At 44.1% G+C, this 24,406-nt stretch overlaps 2 protein-coding genes across 16 annotated transcripts in view; one reads left to right on the top strand and one right to left on the bottom strand.

Annotated features, from left to right (window-relative positions):
* Positions 1-6,189: 6,189 nt before the first annotated feature.
* TMEM220 (transmembrane protein 220) lies at positions 6,190-16,737 on the bottom strand. 2 transcript variants are annotated; one of them, XM_053301766.1, is made up of 6 exons: positions 16,169-16,737; positions 13,063-13,092; positions 12,482-12,542; positions 11,146-11,269; positions 9,656-9,715; positions 6,190-6,713 (listed from the first exon to the last, which is right to left on the bottom strand). In XM_053301766.1, exons 1-6 carry the CDS (start codon positions 16,310-16,312, stop codon positions 6,584-6,586), a joined length of 549 nt encoding a protein of 182 aa, XP_053157741.1. In that variant the 5' UTR covers positions 16,313-16,737; the 3' UTR covers positions 6,190-6,583. The 2 variants fall into 2 exon arrangements, with proteins under 2 accessions (XP_053157741.1, XP_053157742.1); XM_053301767.1 differs by lacking the exon at positions 13,063-13,092 and having other exon boundaries at positions 16,169-16,736.
* Positions 16,738-20,411: 3,674 nt separating this feature from the next.
* MAP2K4 (mitogen-activated protein kinase kinase 4) overlaps positions 20,412-24,406 on the top strand; it is a 78,652-nt gene continuing 74,657 nt past the window's right edge. For 2 of the 14 annotated variants that reach the window (XM_053288217.1, XM_053288212.1), the window contains exon 1: positions 20,415-20,433. In XM_053288217.1, the coding sequence (XP_053144192.1) occupies positions 20,430-20,433 (4 nt within the window). In that variant the 5' untranslated portion in view covers positions 20,415-20,429. Of the gene's footprint in view, positions 20,434-20,542; positions 21,004-21,351; positions 21,591-21,630; positions 21,747-22,008; positions 22,040-22,103; positions 22,126-24,406 lie in introns of those variants that run through there. The other 12 variants (XM_053288210.1, XM_053288215.1, XM_053288208.1 and 9 more) reach the window with 12 other exon arrangements.

The following is a 24,406-nucleotide window of genomic DNA, read 5'->3' as shown; positions in this document are numbered from 1 at the left end:
TCTACAAAATGCATGTGGAGAAAAGCCAGCCGATCGCAGCCTTTCTAGGCTGCGCGGCTTGTTTGCCTCAGCCCCACCTCCAGGAGCATGTGGCACCAGGAGCTAGCTCCCATTGGCCCGGCTCCGTCGCGGGGGTGGGGCTACCAGCAGTGAGCCGGCAGCAGGGGCGACGGCGTGCACTTGTCCCCCCTGGGTATGAGGTATTTTCTAGACAATCTACGGCTGGGGTTGGCAACAGTGCTGTTTGGCCTGTGGGGTGGCGGTGCATCAAGCTAGGCTGACGACCGCTGTGGCGGGCACAGCGCGGAGGTGAACGGCTAATGCGGTGCGGCACCTTAGGTAAGCGTTTAGCTGTAAGGTGGAGGGGCGTGTCCCCTGAGGCTTTACAGATCAGGGATGCTGCCTTGCTCCTACCTCTCTGCAACCGACACCCTCCCGTATGGCTGGACAGCGTCGGGCGGGTGACGTCAATTGCTGAGACCTGACCTTAGGTCGGCGACGAAGGGCGCCTCCTTCTGGAAGGTGGGCCGCCTGGAGCCAAGGTGTCTGTGCCAGGAGCTTCTAGGGCGGGGAGCGCCACGTGGTGGATGCCCCATTCTGGTCCGCACTGTTGCTACTGTGAATGCCAACCCCAGCTGCTGTGCCTCTGCAGAAACTGTTTAAAACTTGTACCTCTAATAAAGTGGCCAATTCCTCCATAATGCTTTCTGTGTCCGTGTCTCCTTGGGTCTGGGTGCAACACACTGTTGTTGTGTGTGTTAAGCCTTGCCAAAAGTTTATCCTCTTGTAGTTGGAATTCGTCTGAAGTGTGTATAATCAATGTAGCTCGTATATATCTGCCAAATGTGTTTCAACCTTCTTGGTCTTCCTCAGTGGCATTTAAAACAGCACTCATACAACTTCTTCCTCCAAGGCATCACTACACAAATATATCACATCATGAAGCCACTCAAAATATTGATTCTTACTAGGCATCTTTAATTTATCCATACATGCTTATAAAGATTTAATGTCACTACTTACATAACATTCTCCAAGTGAAAAATAACCTTGTATTGTAAGCCTTTATCTCTTGCCTTCTTCAGATAATGGTAAGCATGAATGCTCAGCTCTGATGCAGAATATACACTAAAATGAACAATTTAACCCCAGCTGCTGTGGTCACCATGTAGCTCTTAGAGGACCCAGTTCTACAAAAACTTAAGTTCTTATTTACCATAAAGATAGTTCCTGAAAATCTATACAGTGTAGCTAAGTCCACAGTACATCCACATCAAAGCACACCAAGCAGAAAGAAAATATCATGTCATGCCAAGATTTCATAACATAACCCCCCAATTTATATCCTCATTCAGTCCCATTGGGGTCCAGGTTTTGAAAGTATGGCTCCAGAACAGTTCCCTTTTAAAAAGCTGTTTGTTAGTGTTTCTACTATATCCCTTGTTTTTCTCATTACACCAAAATCTTATATCTTCAGCACTATGTTCATGTTCCTTAAAAAGTCTAACCAGAGGAGCCTGTAAAATACCTCTCCTTATACAGCTCTTATGTTCAACGATCCTCTGTTTCACTGCCCTGATTGTTTTACCTATTACATGGACATTTGATTATGTATATAACTCCTTTAGTTTGACATGTAAATCTATCTCTCAGTATATATTCCTTAGTAGATGGTGGAATAGAAAAGGATTTTAGTCTAACACACTGCGAACATACTGAGCACCTCCCACAGGCAGTTGTTCTGTGAATCCATATTTCTGTCCTTGTTCAGGAGAAAGTTGACTGGGCATTCTACTGTGCACTAAACGATCCCCAGTGTTTTTATTCCTTCTATGGGTAAACAGAGGGGGTGCCTTACATATGGGGATATCCTTCAAAAGATGCCAATGTCTCTTAATGATCCCCTCTATATCTTTGGAATGAGTTCCAAATTGGGATAATCATCCTATGTGATGTTTTAGGATCTCTGTTATTGATCCTTAATAGAGACTCCCTGTTTGTATCTCTAGCTTTATAAAAAAGCTTGCCTGATTATTCTATCCAGATATCCTCTCTCCAGTAATTGTCGTCGTAGAATTATGGCCTGTTTTTTAAATAATCCCAGAGTGTTACAATTTCTGCATATTTTTAACATTTGGGAATATGGTAAATTTGTCTTAAGGGGTCTGGGGTGAAAGCTGTCATACTTAAGAAAGGAATTGTCATCTGTATTTTTTCTGTATAAGTCAGTGTAAAACATATCTCTTCCCTTAGTAATCTCTACATCTAAAAAATGTATCCTATCCCTTATGCCCTGGCCCTTTACTTGGAAAACAGACTCTGTGAAATACTTAAGTATTCTAATTACTAAACAACCTAATCTAATTGTCAAAACTAACTTAGATAAAATACTTTCACAGATTAAGATAGATTTCCTCCGCTGGGCTGACCTTCCGCTGAGTTTGTGGGGTAAGATAGCTGTTGTAAAAATGAATGTTATGCCCAGATGTATTTATACTTTAAGAGGGCTTCCATTGCTTATTCCTCAAAGATACTTTAGAGAAATTGACAAGAGCTGTGAGGAGGTTTCTCTGGGGTAATGGCAGGCCTCGGGTTGCTTTTAATAAACTCCAGTTGGCCGCACACAAAGGGGGCTTCAACCTAGTGAATCTTAGATTGTGCCATAACACGTTTTTAATTGCACAAGCTACCCATTGGCATGCCAACACAGATGGGGAAAGGCCAGAATGGGCTCAAGTAGATCTAGCAGAACTGAAACCCTTGGAGGGATGGGAAGCACTTGGCTCCAGATATCTTAAACATTCCCACTACCAATCCCCTACTGTACTAGCAGCCCGACACGCCTGGAAGGAACTGGCAAGGCAACTAAACTTAGATCCCTATGCCCACATGGATATGACAGTGCGGTGACCCACATATACTGATAGGCAAACAACCAATTTTGTGGAAACATTGGATTGATAAAGGGATTTACTGGTTATCACAGCTGGAAAATGTAAATGATAGCTACAAACCCTTTGCTTTGCACTCCTGCAAGAGGAGTTCCATCTACCACCGGCATATGCCTGGCAATATATGCAACTGAGACATACCATATCAGCTCAATTCGGTCCAGACACCTTGGCGACCCCATCAACTCCAGCTATCTTTGGGCTTGCCATTAAGATGGCCTCTCTCCCAAAACTAAAAAAGTACCTATATGCCAGTGTGTATAGAGACAAAGACCCTGGGTTAGATTTACTTAGGGACAAATTGAACTTGGAACTTTCTGATAAACTGTCACCTGAGCAATGGCAAAATATTTTAAGTAGTGTTCAATGCAGTACATTGGATCTTAAATTGCGCCTCATCCAGCAGAAGATTATTTTCAGGGCCTACTGGACTCCTCTATACCTTATGCGATTAAAAATGTCCTCAAATAGTAACTGTTGGAGATGCAGTAATCCACAGGCCAATTTAACACATATGTTCCATAGTGCAAGGCTTCTGGAGAGAAGTCACTATGCGAATTAACTTAGTGCTGGATTCATCTCTTGCACTGAAGGATTGAAATGCAGTGTTGGGGTTTATTCCAACCAGCTGGGGACTAAAATACATCTCTAAACAATGGCTTTGGCGGAGCCTGCTGGTTGCCAAGAGGTTGATATTGAGGCTGTGGAAATCTCCCAATCCCCCTCGGTGCGAGGATTGGGTACAGGACCTGCTTAAGCTTGCGGCACATGAAAAATGGGCCCTCTTAAAAGTAAATAAATTGGATAAATGGCCTGAAATTTGGGATAACTTTCTTAATCTTTTCTTAGAATAAGAATTCTTCTGACCTATCCACATCTTCTAGTGCAATGGTGATTCTCCCTTCTTCTCTTCCTTTTTTCCTCTTCTCTTTCTTTCTTTCTTTCTTTCTCCTTCCTCTTCTTTCTTGGGGGGGGTGTATGGGGGTGGGGGGGCAATTTGGGCATGTTGTTGCAAAATATAAAATGTTATAAAATGTTTAAAAACATTTTTTAAAAGTATTCTATCCTTATCGTAAGACGTTTCAAATTTGATGGTTGCATGGATTCTATTAATAATGTCTTGGACAGGCCCTCTCCTATGTGTTTCCCCTGCTTCCGAAGGTTCTGAGCAAACTACAGGTAGATTGGGCCAGGGCTATTCTGATAGCCCCATGGTGGCCCAGGAGGCCGTGGTTTCTGACCTTGAATCGCTTGGTGGTGGACTGGATACGGCTGCCGGCCTTACTAGACCTGCTGTCACAGGAGGGCAGTCGGGTGTTCCACCCGGACGTTCAGACCCTCCATCTGACAGCATGGACGGTCCTGCCGACTTCCTGTTGAGCGGTAAGTTTTGGTAGCTGCCAGGAAGCAGTCCACACGCAAGGCCTACAATCACAAGTGGACTTGTTTATTATTTATTATTTATTTTACATTTTATATCCCGCTCTTCCTCCAAGGAGCCCAGAGTGGTGTACTACATACTTAGGTTTCTCCTCACAACAACCCTGTGAAGTAGGTTAGGCTGAGAGAGAAGTGACTGGCCCAGAGTCACCCAGCTAGTATCATGGCTGAATGGGAATTTGAACTCAGGTCTTCCCGGTCTTAGTCCAGCACTCTAACCACTACACCACGCTGTTTCTGTTCGTTCGCTTCCCTACATGGGTTTGATGCATGTAATCAATCTGTACAAGATATATGTAACTACCTGTTGTCACTTAAGGAGTCCGGATTAAAGCTTTCCTCCCTTAAAGTGTATTTAGCGGCCATTGTGGCACATTCTCCCACTGACCAGGCTTCTTGGTTTAAAGACCCGATCATTAAAACCTAAAAGGTTTAACGCATTTGTTCCTGGACGATCCTGTCATGTCACCTGCCTGGGACCTGTTCATGGTGTTGGCTGGTCTGCTTCGGCTGTCATTCGAGCCTTTGGCCTCTATTGATCCTCATCTCCTCACCTGAAAGGTTGCCTTTTTGGTGGCCATTACCTCCGCCAGGAGGGTCAGTGAGTTGAGAGCCCTGAGGGTTGACCAGCCGTACCTGCAGTTCCGTAAGAACAAGGCCGTACTTAGGCCAGATGTCCAGTTTCTACCCAAGGTGGTGTTTATGTTTCACTGCTCATCCCCGCTCACTTTGCCCGTGTTTTCTCCGGATCCTTCTACAAATGTGGAAAGGTTGCCTCGTTTGGACGTTCAAAGGGCATTATCCTTCTACGTTCAGAAGTCTGCTGAGTGGAGGAAGTCCCCTTTGATTGTGCGGTCCCCTTGGATGCTATATTCCAGGCAGCCACTTGGTCCTTGCCACATTTGTGGCGCCACAATTATGCAATTGATATCAGAGCACGAACTGATGCTGTATTTGGCAGGAGTGTCCTGCAGTCGATTCTCAGTTGATATGTTTGTTTCTAAAATGAAAATTTCTGGCAGATTATATATTGCTTCTGTTTCTTCTACAATATCCTTCTTAAGATACGGTGACCAGAACTGTACGCAGTACTCCAGATGTGGCCACACCATAGGTTTGTATAAGGGCATTATAATGTTAGCATTTTTATTTTCAATCCCCTTCCTAATGATCCCTAGCGTGGAATTGGCCTTTTTTTAACCACTGCCGCGCACTGAGTCGACACTTTCAATGAGCTGTCCACCATGACCCAAGATCTCTCTTCTGGTCAGTCACTGATAGCTCAAATCCCATCAGCATATATGTGAAGTTGGGGTTTCCCCCCCTTAATATGTATCACTTTACACTTGCTAACTCTGAAGCACATTTGCCATTGAGACCTTACCATGTTAACAGTGCCAAAGTATAGAAGAGCATTTCTCGTTGGCATGTTTTGCTCTCCCATCAGCAGTTTTGGAGGGTAGATTTAAGTGTTATCAGGAAAGGGTATGCCTGTGTGGAGATGGAAAAGTTGAGTCTATAGCCCATGTTTTATTATATTGTACTTTTAATCAAGATTCTTGTATTTCTCTTATCGCTCCTTTACTAAGAATTTTTCCAGGCCGTTCAGATGAGTGTTTTGTTTTCTCCTTGCTGATCATGACTCTGGTGTTACATATAATGTGGCCAAATTTTGTGTGATGGCCAATAGAGTTAGACTCTAATATCTAATTCAAATGTTATTGTTTAGGATGAATTGTTATTAATGTTTCAAGCTTATCTGTCTACTTTGTTTGCTGGTCAGAGACTGAAATAAGACTGCTAAACTACTAGTTTTATTTACATTCCATAAACATATACAACTATCACAGTCCCTTCCAGGCTGCTTCTGAATTTGAGCTCTAGTGACTTCAATGGGAAGCTCAGATCTCCTCTTGGATCCAGCTGCTTCCAGAGGAATTCATTTTAGTCTCATTTGAGCCAACTCTTTGTAGGTATCCTTGGAAATCTAGGCCAAGACTTAGAGAATTCCACTCTCCAGTTGTCCCCAAACTTTCAGTCTTTCCAAAACTTCATAGATAATCTTAAAACTTGGCTTTTTGAGGGAACACACTGATCTTGGTCACACCTGTGGCTCTTGTCGATTTTGCATCATTGAAGATTCAGCCATGAGCAAATGGCACTAAAACACTGATTTGTTCATTTCCACCTTCTTAAATAACTGTTTTGCAATGAGATGGCCAAGATGCCCGCATCTCTGCATTCACATAGATGTACAGCCACATTACAAAGGGAAACACAGAGAGAAAAATGGCAATAGCCAAGCGAATCCCACCCAGAGTTCTGAAAGAGAAAAAGAAAGGCAGAGGTTTTACTGAAAATCAAATCAAGTTAACAGAAACTCAGACACAGAGTGCAATGAAATTATTTCTGAAACCAGTAATTCAAAATATGTTCTTATGTGCCTTGCCTAGAAACAACAAAACAAAAACAATGCCTAGCAGATGTGAGAAATACATTTTAATGGAAAAGATATTTGCACAGGGTCCCGATGCATTTTGAACAGCTCTTCATCAGGGGATACAAACTCAGCAAAAAACCCCAACAAGAACAAATTACACATTCACAGACAGATATGAACCTCCTCTTCAACTGTTGTGTCCCAGTTAAAAGAAGAGGTTCATGTCTGTCTGTAAATGTACAATTTGGTTATTTCTTGTTGAGTTTGTATCCCTGATGAAGAGTTATTAGCCTAAAATGAACTGGGACCCTGTGCAAACATCTTGTGCAGGAGTGGTTTCCTCTTATTTACGTATGTGTTTATTGCCTAGAAATAAGTCAAGAGCATGACTGAGGGGAGAAAACCGTGCAATTCTGCTGCAAAAAAGAAAGAATGAACTATTGCAAATGTTATCACCTTAGTAGCAAATTGTAAACCGTGAAGACACTTACTGGTATTTATACATGAAGATACAGCATTCAGTTTTCTTGAAAATATCAACTTATCTGAAATTTTAAAAAATGAGATCTTTCCTTGGAACTTAACTGAACTCATCACTCCCCTATAAGCTGAGGATAGCTTTCAGTCATGATGATTTGCTAACTTGGCAAAGAGGCACCTTTTAATGTGGTGATTCTCTTTATTTAGCAGGGGGAGAGTAACTGGCCCTATCCACCACCAGCACAGTACCTCCAGTGACTGTTGCTGGTGTCTATTTTATGTTTCTTTTTAGATTGTGAGCCCCTCGGGGACAGGGTTCCATCTTATTTGTTTGTTATTTCTTCGTGTAAACCGCCCTGAGCCATTTTTGGAAGGGCAGTATAGAAATCAAATCAAATAAATAAATAAATAAATTTGTCTTGTGTGAGCTGACCTCTGTACAAGAATGGTTTATGTAGAATGGACATTTTAAATAAGTTCATTTGATGCTAGGAAAGCTCCATGCAGACATGCACTACGAGTATTTAGTCCTAGCCATATTTTGAAGTTGCAAGGGAAAAGGTTTTAGTGGCATTAACCAGAAATTATTGCCAGCAATTCATTGATGTGCTTATATTTAAACAAAATCAGTAGTTGTCTTGGGTGAACAGAAGTTTGTGATATTGTCTCAAGTCAGTGGTTCACATTAGAGTTGTGCATGAATGGCTCGGAGAGCTGCCAGCAAGGTGAGAAGCAGTTACCTTAAAAAGCAGGTAAGCAGCTCCTTACCTGCTTGTTTGCTGTTTTTCTGGCAGCTGTGCCTGCACTCCAAAAGGCTGTTCACGGCTGCAGCACTGTTCCTTGCAGCCTCCGTGTGGTGGCAGCATGCATGTGATCAGCACGCATGTCATGTTACGCCACATGGAGGCTGCAGGGAACAGCACCGCAGCCACACATGGCCCTTTGGAGCATGGGCGGTGCCACTGGAAAGGTGTGGGGTGGTGGACGAGCAGGTAAAGAGTTGTTTACCTTCATTTTAAGGGAACCATTCCTCTGGAGCCCAAGGCCATTTGGCGCTTCCCAGAGGAGGCACCAAACTGGCTTGTGCACATCCCGAGTTCACATGTTTTGCACTATTAGAAGTGCAGAACAGGGGCTGCATCTGTGCAAGAAGCTGCTTCAGAGCTCAGTGAGAGTGTTGCTGAGCAGCCAAATGTGTGCACAGAGGGAGGAGAGATTTTCACTGAACTCTTCTCCCTCTAAAAGTGCTATTTGGCTGTCAGGAATATATGAATACGACAAATATTTATATACCACTCTTCAACAAAAGTTCCCCAAGCAGTTTGCATAGAAATAAATAAATAAAATAAAATAGGTCCCTGTCCCCTAAGAGCTTACAATCTACAAAAGAAACATGATGATAGACACAAGCAACAGCTACTGGAGGGATGCTGTGCTGGGGAGGGAGAGGGCCAGTTGCTCTCCCCCTGCTAAATAAAGAGAATCATCACTTTTAAAAGGTGCCGCTTTGCTCCGTTAGCAGGGGATTGCTCATTTAGCATGGAATATGCCCTGCAGGTCGCCAGCTGATGGAAGTGCAATACCTATTAATGTGGCTACACAGAAGACACCTGAAGAACTGCAGTTACAGGTAAATGTAACACTGATTTTTTTTGCTCAAGAATAAGCCTTGGAGAGCCATGGGCTTGTATGTGCTGCTTGCTACCTTTTTTTGTGTGAATAAGAATGTTATAAAGCTTCCAGTTCTGGTTTTGACTGAGCCAGTTTTTTTGTTACATATATAAAACAAACCAGATTCAAAACATGGTTTTAGATCCTGGTTTGTTATGTCTCTGTGGTCTGAATAAACAACACTTGCATGAGTTTCTGTGTGTGATGGGAAACTGGTTTAGTCAAAAGCAAAAGTGGAAGCTTGACATTTCCTCTTTTTATGTGTGAAAGGGTAAGAACGGGGAGTACACAAGTCCATGGCTCTCCAAAGATTGTTCTCATAGTGGGAAATGGTAGTTTCCCATGACATCTGAATTAGGCCCATGTCCCTTTGTGGTAAGCATCATAGCGTGCAGGGGAGATGTGTGTGCCACACATTTTGAGATGTGTCTCTCCTCCACACATTATAGAGTTTGTTGGGAGACACATGGAGGACAAATGTAAAATGCTTTTCCTAAAATGTATGAAGGAACTCCCTACTCCCTGATTAGAACTAGACCACTGATCTATAGCAGGGCGTCACACAGCCCAAGTGCCCTTGAGGGAGAAGACTGCAATGTATCCTGCTGGAACAAGCATATAACTTTCAAGAATCATAAATAGTAAGTTGAAATAAACATGTTAAAAAACTCACTTGGCTGAACTACGACAAAGGCTCATCCAGACAGTAACAATCACCAGACCAAATAACTCCCTGTTTAAAAAAATTAGATTGTCATACCAATATTGCCCATAAAATAAATCATACACAAGATATGAAAATCAGCAAAGAACAAGAAACAAGTCTACTATGAGGAATAGCAAATGATAATTTTCCTGGAACAAATTCTCACTTATAGTTACCATAGCACTAGACCAGATTCAGTAGCCCAATAACCATAAAATATAATGGAGCAAGAAGAAGGCTCTTTGCTCTATTTTCCTAATTTGCTAATTTGCAGTTGGGCCCCTCTAGTCCTAAGACATTTTCCTAATTTGCAGTTGGGCCCCTCTAGTCCTAAGAAATTGTTTCTAAAAAATATGATTTTGACCAGACCAGGGTGGATTTGATTTAAATCAAACTGATTTAAATCACGATTTAAATCACGATTCAAATCACTAGCAGGGTGGATAAAAATCAATGATTTTTTTTTAAAAAATCCAAAAAATCCGATTTAAATCAAAAAAATCTGATTTTTTTTATTTTTTTAAAAAAAATCATTGATTTTTATCCACCCTGCTAGTGATTTAAATCGTGATTTAAATCGTGATTTAAATCAGTTTGATTTAAATCAAATCCACCCTGGACCAGACCAAATTGCAAGAAGCTTCAGGTCTAGTCAGGTGTGGGAGTGTGTTAATTGGCATGGACATTAAACCAGAGGCACCAGTTACTCGTGAATGGCTCCACTACACACGCTGCAAAACCCTGTTTTAAACAGTGTGTCTAGAGGGGTCATTCGAATGATCACCCCTTAAAGTGAGATGTGAGAATGTGTCGGCACATCTTTGAATGACTTAACGGCAGGTATGCTCGCCACGAGGCTCCAGCATTATCACTTGTAAAAGGGGTGGCGAACTGAGGTTCGCCACAATCAGCCCTGTGTCCTTGGTCAAACTAGGGTTTCAGGTTTTAATGGCACTTCATGCTTTATCCTGGAAAAGCGAAAAAAAGTTCCTAGACAATAGTTCCTCAACAATAGACCCGTGTTTTGGAATGTAACTGGTGCTTCTGGTTTAGCGTCTATGCCGATTTACACACTCCCACACCTGACTAGACCTGAAGCTTCTTACAGTGGGCTGAAATTCATCTGAATCGGCCCATGGTAGTACATGAACAATGCATGCATACACCTTGAGCAAGGATGGTTCTACAATAACACCTCTAGTGCTCTGAAAAGCTATAATCTGTACACAGCCTCGTTGAATTCAGATCCTAGGAAAAATCTGTTAGGATTTCTTTCTGTACAGAATCTTGATATGATAGTACCTTCAGAGAGCCTAGAAACGTTTTTTGTTTTGTTTTTTTAAGAGGAACAAATAGTGTCATACTCATGAGACTCCACCTGCTAGGTTTAGAAGACCTCTAATTATCGTCTGAGGTGGATAATATGGAACTGGTACAGAAAATATCTCATTACTCACCGGCCTTCTTCCTCATGCAATATGTTCTTTTGAGAATTAGCAAACAGAGAGTACCCTAAGATGGCAGAACCCATAACACAAGCAGCTGAATGTAGATCCGATAGACTTCTCCACACAATGTTATCTGGGGAAAGTGGTAAGACACTGGTATAAATCACAACAGATACTATATATTGATTTCATTTTTCTTGGAAGATTTTTTCAAAAGCATCTAGACAACAGCAGAAGAGCATAAGTGACTTCATAGCTGAGGTGCAGTATAGGTCAGAGAAAAAGAGGAGGTATTCATGCAAATATAAAATAACTAAAATGACAGAACTTTGCAAATCATTAACATATGTTGAAGATTACTTCAAGAAACAACTTGCAGGCCAGTTCCTGACTTACAGAAAAGACTGTGTTAAGGTGTGAAGCCTTTGAGGAAATGGCAGAACCCCTCATTCCATTTTTGCTCTAAAAGAGGGAGGAAGAAGAGCAGAATAGAGAAACTAGTTTCAGAAACACAGATGTTTACTGACTTGGAAGCAATTCGGGGGCATTACAGTTTCTAAATGTTGCAACAGCAAGATATTAAGATATTTCAGTGCAATGGACAAGGGAAAAAAATATAAGCTTCCATTATGATTATGCAAGATTTTAAAAAATGGTCTAGTGAGAAATGGGAAGGAGATGGAATGATGGGCATATCTAGGAACAGCTAGAGTGAGGACAAGTGTGAGAAGTAAACAAACTGGAAAAGAATTGACACAAATTGAATTATTTAACAAAAATGTTTACAAAAATTAAAAAGTTCACGCAAATACATTAAAAGAATATAAGACCACTGGGCAGAAAGTATGCATGCCATTTCAATATTTGGTACAGCATTTACTACAGGATTTTGGCAATAAACACATGTTAAGCAGTATTCAGTGTGGTTCAGCCGTTCAGTGGGTTAAGTGAGCTATTAAGGTGAGACGCAAAGGTGATGGTCAAATTATAATTAAAAATAGGGGCTGACATGATGCACAGCCTCAACGGGGACTGCAGCACATTGCAGTGGTGCTTCTTCGGACACAGAAGCAGTAGTGCTGCTGGGAAGGACAGCGACTGCGCTATCAGTGTTACCATGGTTTCTCCCATTCATCGCAATGGAGGGAATATGGTAATACTCGTAGCATAACCACTGTCCTCCCCAGTGGTGCTGTTGCTTATGTGTCCAAAGCAGTATCACTGCAATACCCTCCTATCCCCGTTGAGGCCACATATCATGTCAGCCAACATAAACAAAAAGGAAGTGATGCAGGCCATTATGGCCAAACTCCATTGGGGATATGAAAAAGGAATCATACTATACCTGCAATTGATGGATTAATGCTGACAACCAGTGTAAGAGCTGCAGGTACAGAGTAAGCAACCTGAGAGCAAGATACAATAAATCTGCTTTGTAGATAATGAAGGTAGCAGCAAGGAGAAGTCAAAGTATTACAGATTAATAAAGCACCCAGATTACCAGAGTAATAAAGCAGAGGAGCTGATCAGAGAAAACTGATGTGAAGTTCCAACATAAACGTATCAGAAGATATCAGAAAGGAATAGATGCTTGCCTTACAGGAAAAGGGAGAGACAAGGGAGTTTTATGTACGCAAATAAGCTCCCTGGATCACAAATATTAAGAGAAACAGTTCTGCTGGGGAAAAACTGCTCATTTGATGACCAATTTACCAATGCAACAAAACTAAGCAGCCTGATGAGATAATCACAAGGAGCATATAGGAAGACACTATTACCAAGCAACAGCCCAAAGCCGATGATAACCACTGTAAAAAGTGTTTCAGGTAGATGACAGGTCTTGAGATTCCCTGGGACTACCACAGAAACACCTCTATAAATGTCAGGTTCTTCAGCACTTGGAATAGCCCCTGACTTCATACTCACTATCCAGAGTCCCGGATCAGGGTCATTGACCTGCAACAAAGAAGGCAGGAAACATTGCCATAGACTCTGATATTATTTACATATCGTAAGAATCCTTCAAATCATAAGACACAGCCCTGGATTAACCAAAATAAGCATGTGCTTAGGGCATCAAGGGAAGGGGGACACCACAGAGCTTTCCCCCTAGCTATCATGCCCTTAACTCTTTCATGCTCGATCAGGTCCAAGGCCCATCTAGTCCAGCATCATTTCACACAGTGGCCCACCAGATGCTGCTGGAAGCCACAGGCAGGCGTTTAGGGCATGCTGTTACTCCCCTGCAACTGGAACTCAGAGGCATCCTGCCTTTGTGGCTGGAGGTGGCCTACAGCCCTCCAACTAGTAGCCGATGATAGACCTCTCCTCCATGAAGTCATCTAAACCCTTCTTAAAGCCATCCAGCTTGTTGGCTGTCACCACATCTTGTGGCAGAGAATTCCACAAGTTGATTATGCGTTGTGTGAAAAAGTACTTCCGTTTGTTGGTCCTAGATTTCCTGGCAATTAATTTCATGGAATGACCCCTGGTTCTAGTGTTATGTGAGAGGGAGAATTTCTCTCTATCCACTTTCTCCACACCATGCATGATTTTATAGACTTCTATCATGTCTCCCCGCAGTCGTCTTCTAAACTAAAAAGCCCCAGGTGTTGTAGCCTTGCCTCATAAGAAAGGTGCTCTAGGCCCCTGACCATCTTGGTTGCCCTCCTCTGCACCTTTTCCAGTTCTACAATGTCCTTTTTTAGATGTGGTGACCAGAACTGTAAGCAGAACTCCAGGTGTGGCAGCACCATCATTTTGTATAAGGGCATTATAATATTAGCAGTTTTATTTTCAATCCCCTTCCTAATGATCCCTAGCATGGAATTGGCCTTTTTCACGGCTGCCGCACATTTTGCCGACACTTTGAGTGAGCTGTCCACCATGACCCCAAGATCCCTCTCCTGGTCAGTCCTGGACAGCTCAGTTCCCATCAGTGTATACTTGAAGTTGGTGGGGTTTTTTTGTCCCAATGTGCATCACTTTACACTTGCTAACATTGAGGCGCATTTGCCATTTTGTTGCCCACTCCCCCAATTTGGAGAGATCCTTTTGGAGCTCCTCACAATCAGTCTTGGGTTTCACTACCTGAAAGAGTTTGGTATCATCTGCAAATCTGGCCACCTCGCTGCTTACCCCTACTTCTAGGTCATTTATGAATAAATTAAAAAGCACCAGTCCCAGTACAGATCCCTGGGGGATCCCACTTCTTACTTCCCTCCATTGTGAAAACTCTCCTTTTATCCCTATCCTCTGTTTCCTAACTTTCAACCAGTTTGCAATCCACACATGTATTTGTCCTCTTATCCCATGACTGCTAAGTTTCCTCGGGAGTCTTTGATGAGGAACTTTGTCGAAAACTTTTTGGAAGTCCAGGTAGACTATGTCAACTGGATCACCTTTATCCACACACTTGTTGACACTCTCAAAGAACTCCAAAAGGTTTGTGAGGCAAGATTTCCCTTTGCAGAAGCCATGCTGGTTCTCCCCCAGCAGGGCCTGTTTTTCTATGTGCTTTACAATTCTATCCTAGAGGATGTTTTTCATCAATTTCCCTGGAATGGACAGGTATGTTATATTTCTTCCTTCAAAAGAAAGAAGTGTCTCCGAATGTGGGCATGCTAGTGCTGTGCCTACTGAGTAGATGTCGTGTTCCGTGCCAGTAGAAAGAAGAGGGCCGATAGTTGGCCTTAGTGCCATGATTTTATACATATATATATATATATATATATATATATATATATACACACACACACACACAGAGAGTCTGATATGTACATCTCTAGGTGGTGTACAAAGTTTAAAACAAACTATAAAACAGTTAAGAATTTACATAATACAACAAAAACAATATAAAAATTAAGAGTTTTAAATTTATTTCAATTAAAAGCCTGTGAAGCCTACCTAAAAGCCTACATATCAAGGGAATATAGCATACCTGTTTAATCAGGCATTATTTCTTAGTTTTAAAGTTTGTTTTAAAGATATTTTGATCTATATTTTAACTGTTTTAATTGATTTAATGTTTTAATTGTTTGTGTTTTAAAGCTGTAGACCGCCCAGTTATATGGAGCAAAGTTAGCAAAATTCTTGGACTTAAACTTCATGTCAACTTTATTCAGCCAAAGTACTGCTAGTTGGATATTGATTATACAGATTTCACAAACAGCAACTAAGGCAAGTGTATCCGTTATTTATTTATGTCTGTGGAGCAACAGGAGCCGATTATTCCCCCTTAGTGGCATTAGCCTTGATCCCATACTAGCAGCTGGAAAACTTCTTGTTCTATTTTTCTTATTGCGGTTGCTTCCCCACAAGTGCTGTACAAGTCAACAATGGCTTTGACAAACTTTGACTGTCAAGGCAGTGGTAAACCCCTCCTGTTCAGTGCTCTGTGGTCGCCAGGAGTCGACACCGACTCGACGGCACACTTTATGTTACCAAGAGTCCCTTATCACCTGCATCGACTCGTACAACTTCATCCCCCTTTATCTGAATTGCCACCCCTCCAAGACACCCCTAAGATCCCATCCCATCCCTCCTCGCTCGCTCGCTCGCTCCCTCACACAGCCAATCCCATGCCAGCAGCACCAACACGTCTTCAGCCATGCCCCAGCTTGCCACCAAGGGCACTCTCCAGAGTCCGACCCCTCGCACTACATAGGGTGGCGCGTGCGTGCGGGGGTGGGGGGGCAGTCACCTGAAGACTGGCTCCGCCTCCGTGGTTGAGTCCGACTCCAGGCGTTCCACCAGACGTCGGTCCACAGACAGACCTCTCGCCCCGCCCCCCGCTTCTTCCTGCACGGAACTCCCGCTGCTGCGCCAGGCCAGCCCTGCTCCCCCGTCCATCTCCGCGCCGCCCTGGTCGGCTCTCGCGTCTCAGCGCCGCCGCCGCCACCCGCTACATCTGCATGCTCTTCCTCCGTCCCCTCTCTTCCTCCTCCTCCCCCCCCCCACGCAGCCAGCTTCTCAGGATACTTCCATGCCCCTCTGGCCCAGGCTACCCCCAGCACGATGCCGCTCTCCCGACCTGCACGGCCCCCGCTAGCCCGAAGAAGACGGCCATGATCAGGTTGCTGAATCTCCAGAGCCGGCGGGCTGCGCTGGCACCCTGGGAAGGAGGAGAAGGCGGGCCCTTGGCGGCCTTGGCTGTCGAATCTGCACCGGACTCCATTACTCTCTTCCTGCCTGCTCGGTCGCAGCGAGCCCGCCTCCTTTCCTCTCCCGCCTCAAGGGGAGAACAATCGGCCTCAGGCACACTGACCCTGAAGCAACCCGCCAGCGTCCCCAACTGCAGAAGGCAGGGTAGCCTGTGCAGTGAACATAGCGAAAAGCTGCGACGTGAGGCAATGCAATCGCTCTGTTCCGTAGAGAGTTCCTAACCCACGTTGTCTACAACTGCCTCAGCATATATTACTGACATGTAGCTAACTTGGATGCCCTGTTTGTGATCTTCTATATAGTCAGTTCCTCTTAACTCCCAGGTCTGGGCTGCTGGAGGAAGGGAAATCAGCCTGGATCTTCGCAACTGCCAGAGCTTCAGCTGTTTCAAGGCGGTCTTGGCTGCATCTTCCTTTTCGAGTAGCCAGCCTTTCCACCTTAGCAGCCAGGCCCCACTGGGCAGCTGTCTAAAAGATCCTTTTTGAAAGCACTCAAATAGCAGCAAATTCAGCTGGCAGCAGGATTATCACAAGAAGAAACACGGGAAGATGCACTCAACACCCAAAGATAGTGTTTTGAGGGGGTTTTTAAAGCATAAAATTTTTATTCTCGTTATTCTTATTGCAATGTATTTTATGTAAGCCACTTGGTTTAATAGAGGTTAAAATGTGACCTTTTATACCCGAAGTGAATTAAAGATGCTTCTTGCAAGGTTAATTTGAAGTTTTATCTTTCATTTTGATCCTGAATTTTAGCTATTTTGGAAATCTCTTCAAATTGCTCTTGAAATTCATGCTCTGGTAGTAAACACACACTGGCGCGCTGATCCTGCATCTCTTGTTTTTACAATAAATAGGACTTATATCTAAGCTAAGAGCTGAGGATCAGAGAGAATCATATTGCTTAACTAAAATCAATGGTAAGTTTACAATTAGAGCTATGCACCATATAAAGCAAGATCACACATTTGTACTTTGTTAATTTGAAAAAATTGCACAACTATTAACATGCATTAGAATCTGTAATTCAGTCAACGCATGCATTGAAAGGATGAAAATTGGAAGCATTATTGAATGCAGTTAAAAGGCTAGCCTGTGGAGATGATCTAGGGTATGCACAAATATTCCTATCAAGGTTCAGTAGCTAAACACATGCTTTATATGCATAAAGTCCCAAATTCAATCCACACCATCATAATTTATAATATTTGAGGTAGAAGAGATTATATTTTTGCTTGTGACCTTGGAGAAGTTCCGTTAATCAGATGAGACAACAGAGGTAGATGTGACAATTTGATTCAGTGTCTGCATCAGATATTCAGAAGTGCCTTGATCTAGAAACTAAAAATAATCTTTGGGTTGTGGTGGACGACTCAAGAAAATGACAACTTAGTGTGCACAGCAGCAGTGAAAATAGTAAATTCCATGTTAGGAAAATGACTGAAAATAAAACAGCCATATATGTCGTTATATATAGCATATAGTGCTATTGCGATTGGAATACTGTGCTCGCTCCAAGAGGTGCATCTAGGTAATTTTGGAGCCTGGACCAATTTTTTGGAGGCCACCCCGCTGCAAGTTAAGCATAATTTTTAACAAATAGAATCTTAAGTATTCAGGCACATTAAGTATTCATTAAAATATTGCGGAAAGATGGGAGATATTTGTGACCACCGAGAATAGGAAGGAAACAAAGAGATTCACATTATAAATGGACAATGCAAATACAAACACTTTTTATAAGAACAATTAAGGCAATGGAGCAAGTTCCTAAGGAAGACCCACTGATTTTAATGGAATATGCTTCCTAGTAAGTGCGCAAAATTCTTCACCAAAGATACCTGAGTAAACTTAGTAGTTATGGGATAAGACAGTATGTATCTGACAAAACAGTATGAAGCAGGGGTAAACTGGCAGTTGTCACAATGGAGAGAAGTCAGAGCGAAGTAGTCCAATGATTTGTATTTGAAAAGATGCTATTGTTCATAAATGATGTGGCAAACAGTGGTGTAGCCACCATTTAATGGAGAGAACAAGTGTCTCTGGGCCATCAGTGTCCAGAATCTGCCTGGGGGCCTCCTCGCCCCTCCTCAGAGCACCTAGCCAGCGAATGAACTGCTCATCAGTGGATAGAAGCCTATGGGCAGCACTTCCATGTTTTGATCCTGACCATGCCCCTTGTGCTGGCATCAGAAGCACATTGACACAGGGGGCATGGTCAGTATCGGATATGCACATGTCACCTGCCCCTTTCCCAGACTGCAAATGGTTCTTTCACCGCTTGGGTGCTTCCTTTCTCTCCCTTGCTCAGTGGAGAAAAAAGAAGCACCAGTCTGGCAAAGGAACCACTAAGTGACTGGAAGAGGGTGAAGGGCATTGCAGCTGTGGTCTGATGCTAGCCACACCCTTTGTGTTGACATGCTTCAGATGCTGATGCAAGGTTAGCATTAGAATGCATACATGCCACCTGTCACCCTCTCCTGGAGGTAAGTGGTGGTGGCAGCAGCAATGGGGTGGGTACAATGGTGGATGCATCAGACCATGAGGCAGCTGTTGCCAACTTTCCAACACCCTTACACAAGTGAGCAACGAAGTGTCAACACCAGATTATTCAGGGTGGTGAGAACCCAAGCAGACTTTGAAGAACTCTCAAAGGATCTCTCCAAACTGGGTGAATGGGCAACAAAATGGCAAATTGAATCAATGTAGAAAGTGTAAAATGGTACCTATTGGGATAAAGAAAAACAAATAAATGATGAGGTCTGAATTGACAGTCAGAAAAGGGATCTTGGGACCATGGTGGGAGCTCAATGAAAAAATGAATACAGTCTACAGCAACTGTTAAAAAAATTCATTTAATAGTTTGTTAGAAAAGGGATAGGAAATAAGAATGCCCTTTTACAAATCTACAGTATGATGAGCTACATTTAGAGTATTGTGTAGATGCTTCCCCCCCCCCCCACTTTAAGGCATTGTAGAGCTTGGAAAGGGGAAACTAAAATGAAAAGAGGACTGGACAACTCTGTGAGGAGAGGCTAATGTATTTTGGGATTTTTAGTTTAGAAAAAGTCAACTAAAGGGGGAAACATGATAGACTGAGGCACATAAAGTTATGTATGCTATGGAGAAAATAAACAGAGAGAAGTTTGTCTCCTACTTTCACAATACTAGAATCCAGGGTCATCCAAAGACATTGATCAGCAGTAGTCAGGACAGAAAGTACTTCTTTGTACAACACAGCATCCATTTATGGGATTTGCTGCCACAAGGTTTAGTGATGACTAAATGAGATAGCTTTAATAGAGGAATGGGCATATCAGTGGAGGATAGTTCTATGGAGGGCTTTTAGTTGTGATGGTAATTTAGAACTCCATGTGCCTGAATATGATTTGCTGACAGCAACAGCAGGGGAGGACTATTACTGTTATGCCCTGATTGTGGGCTTCCTGTTTGATACTTATTCATAACATCATTTTGACCCGAAGGCACCCCCAGACTGCATTACACAGTGTTTCTGTGGCAAGCACTTAGAAGTTCCTCTGTGGTGAGGTCAGTGCAGCAAGGCTGAAAATCCTCCATCTGCAACCCCTATGGAAGAGAAATTATGGGGACGTATGTGAGCAGTAAAGTAAAGTGTGCATCGGGTCGGTGTCAGTTCCTGGCGACCACAGAGCCCTGTGGCTGTCTTTGGTAGAATATAGGAGGCGTTTACCATTGCCATCTCCTGGTGCTGAGATTCTATTCACACAGAAACTTCAAGAGCAATTTTCTACCAAGCCATGAAACCTCCTCCTTCCCTCGGCCTAACCTACTTCACTCAGCTCAGGATAAACCAACACTGTGTGAGCCACCTTTGTAGACTGACTGATGCTGCAAAATGGTAACAGACACACAGTGGTGTTGTGTCCTAATTCTCTTCAGTCTGCTCGTGGCTAGGATGGCTGCAGAGAATTTCTAGGGTCGTCAGATCCAAAAACAGCCTCCACAGGTAGAGCCAACGCAGTCAGTCTGTGTATGGAGCAGAGTTTTTCGCTCTGCAGAGCGCCAGCCCCACGCAGAAGGTACCAAAGGTCAGCTCAGCTCTCCTTCCAGCAGCAGCAGCAGCATTCCCACTTCTCTCCAGGCGTGCGGATGGGTAGGTCAGGCAGCTGGTGATGCGGAGAAAACTTTGGCGGGCTGGAGCGCAGCAGAGCGAGGCTTCTTTCCCTTCCTTCCTCTCTTCCTCCCCGCCTCTCTTCTAGGCGAAGAAGCCAGAGGCATCATCCGTTCCGCCCGCTGCCGGGGAGGGGTTATCCTTACGCCGAGAGGGTGGGAGGGAGCGACGGAGAGAAGCGGGGCCCCACCACCAGCTCGGAGGCGGAGGACTGGCGGCGGTTTGGGTCGCTCGGGGCCAGGGAGGCTGGCGCCTGTTGTCCCGAGTTGGGGCTCCGGGTGTCCCGCCAGCTGCCTGGCGCTGAGGCGGGAGTGGGCGGGCGAGCAGGCGGGCGGGCGAGCGCGCGGGACGGGGAGGGGGTCGGTCCGCTGCGCTGCTCCTGCTGCTGCATTGCAGCCTCCCTCGCTCCCGCCGTCCGTCCATCCGTCCTTCCTCCTCCCTCCCTTCCTTCGCGTCTGGCGCGCTGCACAATGGCGGCTCCCAGCCCCGGTCCCGGCTCTGGCTCCGGCGGCGGGTCCCAGGCGGCGCACACGGCAGTCAGCAGCATGCAGGGTAAGGGAGCGCGCCTCGGGAGCGGCAACCGGGCCCGGAGCGGCACCCCCCGCCGCAGGCTCTAGGCCGCGCTTCCACCCCCGGCCTTCTCCTTGCACCAGCCGCCCGATTGCGGGGACAAGAGGGAGCGCCCGAGCTGGGCAAAGGAGGAGCGAGGCCTCTGCCGAGGAGGAGGGTAGGCCTCAGAGCGCGCTCCGTGGAGCAGGAGGTGGTCCAGTCCAGCCGGGTTGTGTCCCGAGGCAAAACCGGGCAGACCCGCTTCGACCGAGCCGCAGCTTTGCAGAATGTGGCTTCGAGAGGGGAGGGGGTGTGGTGTCGGGAGACGAGCGGAAGAGCTTCGTGTGTAAATAGATGCAGACCGGGGACGGGGTTAGGGGCGACAATAGACGGGATGTGGTGCAGGGAAGCTGCATGCAGATCGATGGACGTGGTGTAAATACACACCGAGCTGAGAGAGGAGGAAAATGGTCGCAGAGAAACCTGGACAGAAGACACCTTCGAGATCTCTGGAAGAAACCTCTCCGAAGGGATGTGGGAGTGATTTCCGGGCATGCGAGTAGGGCAGGCTTGAGGACTCCTCCCGGGGTGTAAGTCCTGCGGGGGTGGGGGAGCGTCGTCACCAAGGTGTGATCGCTAGGGAGAAGCGGCGGAATTAATATATGTAAAATGCAAGGCGGGTGAGTGCAAAGGTAGAGAGTGCAAGTTAGGCATTCCCTAGGCTGCGACGTGAGTTGACTGACAAGGTATGTATGGCAGAGAGCGCATGCGTTAGGGTCGGGAAGGGGTGTTAGGATGCCTCCTATTATGTACAAGTGCCCCGGGAGGGGAATGTAGGGTTAAGAAGGCATGCTGGGTGCTCACTAACGGCCTTTGTATAGTGATGCATGAGACTGTGGGGCCATCTTCTAGGAGCGTGAACATGATTGTTACAGATAAATTAGACAGGAGGTGTTAGAGAGCTAGGTTGAATGTGCTAGGTTGAATATGTAAATACATGAGGAATGCTTAGTGAATGGGAGCATGGGATTATCCCAAGGTGTGTTTGTGTTAAAGAGGGGCAAAGGGCATGAATGTGGGGTGTGGTGGAATGCCATTTTCTCAGGTTCTTTGCGTACATGGGGAGTAAGTATTTATGAGAAACAAATGTATATTGCCATTACTTAGTTCTGAACATACCTATAAGAACTCTCTTTCCAGGTTACCAGTGTACCTGACTCTGGAGAAGCATAGCCTAGCATCTCTTTATTAAGAAAAATATTTTTAAAAATCAAGCTGAATGTATATCTTAAGATGTCACACTCTAAGGAATTAGTAACTTGTTCAGTGCAATGAAAATGCACTCAAATTTATACTGTTGAGAGGCCAGCAAAGGATGACATTGGTTTAACTGTAACATTTCTTCCCCTATGGATCTTGGGGTAGAGAGTTCTCAGCATTGCCACTGCAGCTTTGAACCAGCCACCTTGGAAAGTCTGCCATACTTTGCATTTACAGGATCCTGGGTTTAATCCTTAGCATCTCCAGTTAAAAGGATCTCCTATAGCAGGGCTGGGGAAAGCATGTATCTGAGACCTTGGAAAGCTGCTGCCAGTCAGAGTAGACAAATATTGGGCTAGATGGATCAGTGGTGAAACAGTACAAATCAGCTTCATATTTCCGTATGCTAGGAGCAGTGATTGCCCCTTCCCAACAAAATATACATTGATGTCACATGACAATCTGTGTATTGGCTTCATGCTCTCTCTCTCTCTCTCTCTCTCTCTTTTTTAACCTGGAAGTGGGTCCCATATAGGGATTTTGTTGTGCTTGAATCAGTCCTTATACATGCATTGTTAGCATTTTTAGTTTCAGTTTTAATTCAGGTTTAAAACTGAACTGGCATTGGAGATTAGTCTCTTGGTCTTTTTAGACGTATATAAAAACAAGAGAGGTTTTTTTAAAAAGAGGATCAGCATTGCAGAAACTACAGATGTGTTGTTAGATTTCCTAGATTAGAATTTTGTTTGTTTGTTTAGACATGTCTCTGCAACTGTTCTAGATTGAATAAGACACCAGTCTGATTTTTATTCACACTCCTACTACTCTTGATTAGATGCAATGGATGGAGATTTTTTCTTCTGCAGGTTTGATACTTCTGTAAACATCCTGCAATTTTGTCATAGTGTATTATTTTTGGTCTAGCATCTGCATGACAGTCATTGAGTTACTGTGTGTAACAGAAAAAAGTTTACCAGGTGCTGCTGACATGTTCTTAGACACTGTCAGATATCAAGTGATTAGATCTTAAATAGTTTCTTGTAGCAAAACACTCCCTTTTCGTGCCTCTTCCTTGCCTGCTTGTCTGGCTGGTCTTTTAGGTTGGGATCTCAGAATGCTGAAATTTCCTTTGCTGTTCTAGATTGTAATTATTCCCACATAGCCTTCTGTGACAGAAAGGAAATGACAGGAATATATTCTTTCCTTTTTCATGTATGTAGTGAAAGTGGATAACTCAGGAAATGCAGAATGTAATTTGTACTAATTCCCCAGGATCTGGGTATTCCCTGTATTGTGAAATTATTGTTCTGATTACTCATCGATCTGCTTGGTCTCATGGCAAAGGGTGCTTGTTCCCTTGGCTATTTGAGAACAGCCCATATTGAAGAACAGAATTCCATACCACTACCCATATTACCATGTGAAGTGGAGCCCTACTCAGACTGCAAGGCCATTCACGTAACCAAAGTGGGGTGGGCTGAGGGGAAGGCAGGGCACCACACCTCTCCCTGGCCTTGCTTCCCTCTGGAATCTCTTGTAAACATGGCCACCAGCTCCCAGGAGCTGCAGAGGTGGCTCTGATTTCCCACACGATCAAAAGCTGAGGTAGGACAATGGAGGATTCTGTCTTATCTTAGTTTAAGTGCAGTCCAAAAAGCTAGGCTACCCACTTAGACAGGTGCTGAGTAGGAGAGGTTCCCATAGCTCCAGATGAGCCTCTGTACCAGGCTTAACCCGCTCCTAAAGCTGGTTGTGAGAACAACCTCATTATGTTGTATGAGTGTACAATGTAATGCACATGTTACATTGAACACAGGTACAGTGGTACACTTCCTGTCTATACCATGTATTTGAGGGACCTGTACCTAGTTTCATTTTTTAAAAATGAACACAGGTACAATCATTCACACACAAAAAGTACAAGCTTACAGACATCTGTGCTCTTGTACAACATAATGTCTGAATAGGATTTCAGAGAAATATATTTCAGATTACTTCTGTGGCTGAAATAATAATGTGGGTTAGGGTTTAAAACCTGTTCATTGCAAGAGAAACCTTATTGCAAGGGACCCACCCTGCATTTTTCTCATGAGTAGACATTTTTGGAACAGCAATAAATTGCAGGATTACAATCATGACTCAAAAT

Source organism: Hemicordylus capensis, chromosome 2 (genome assembly GCF_027244095.1).
Source record: "Hemicordylus capensis ecotype Gifberg chromosome 2, rHemCap1.1.pri, whole genome shotgun sequence".
Taxonomy (NCBI): domain Eukaryota; kingdom Metazoa; phylum Chordata; class Lepidosauria; order Squamata; family Cordylidae; genus Hemicordylus; species Hemicordylus capensis.
The sequence above is the reverse complement of the archived record's forward strand: the minus strand, read 5'-3'. Positions and strand labels throughout refer to the sequence as shown.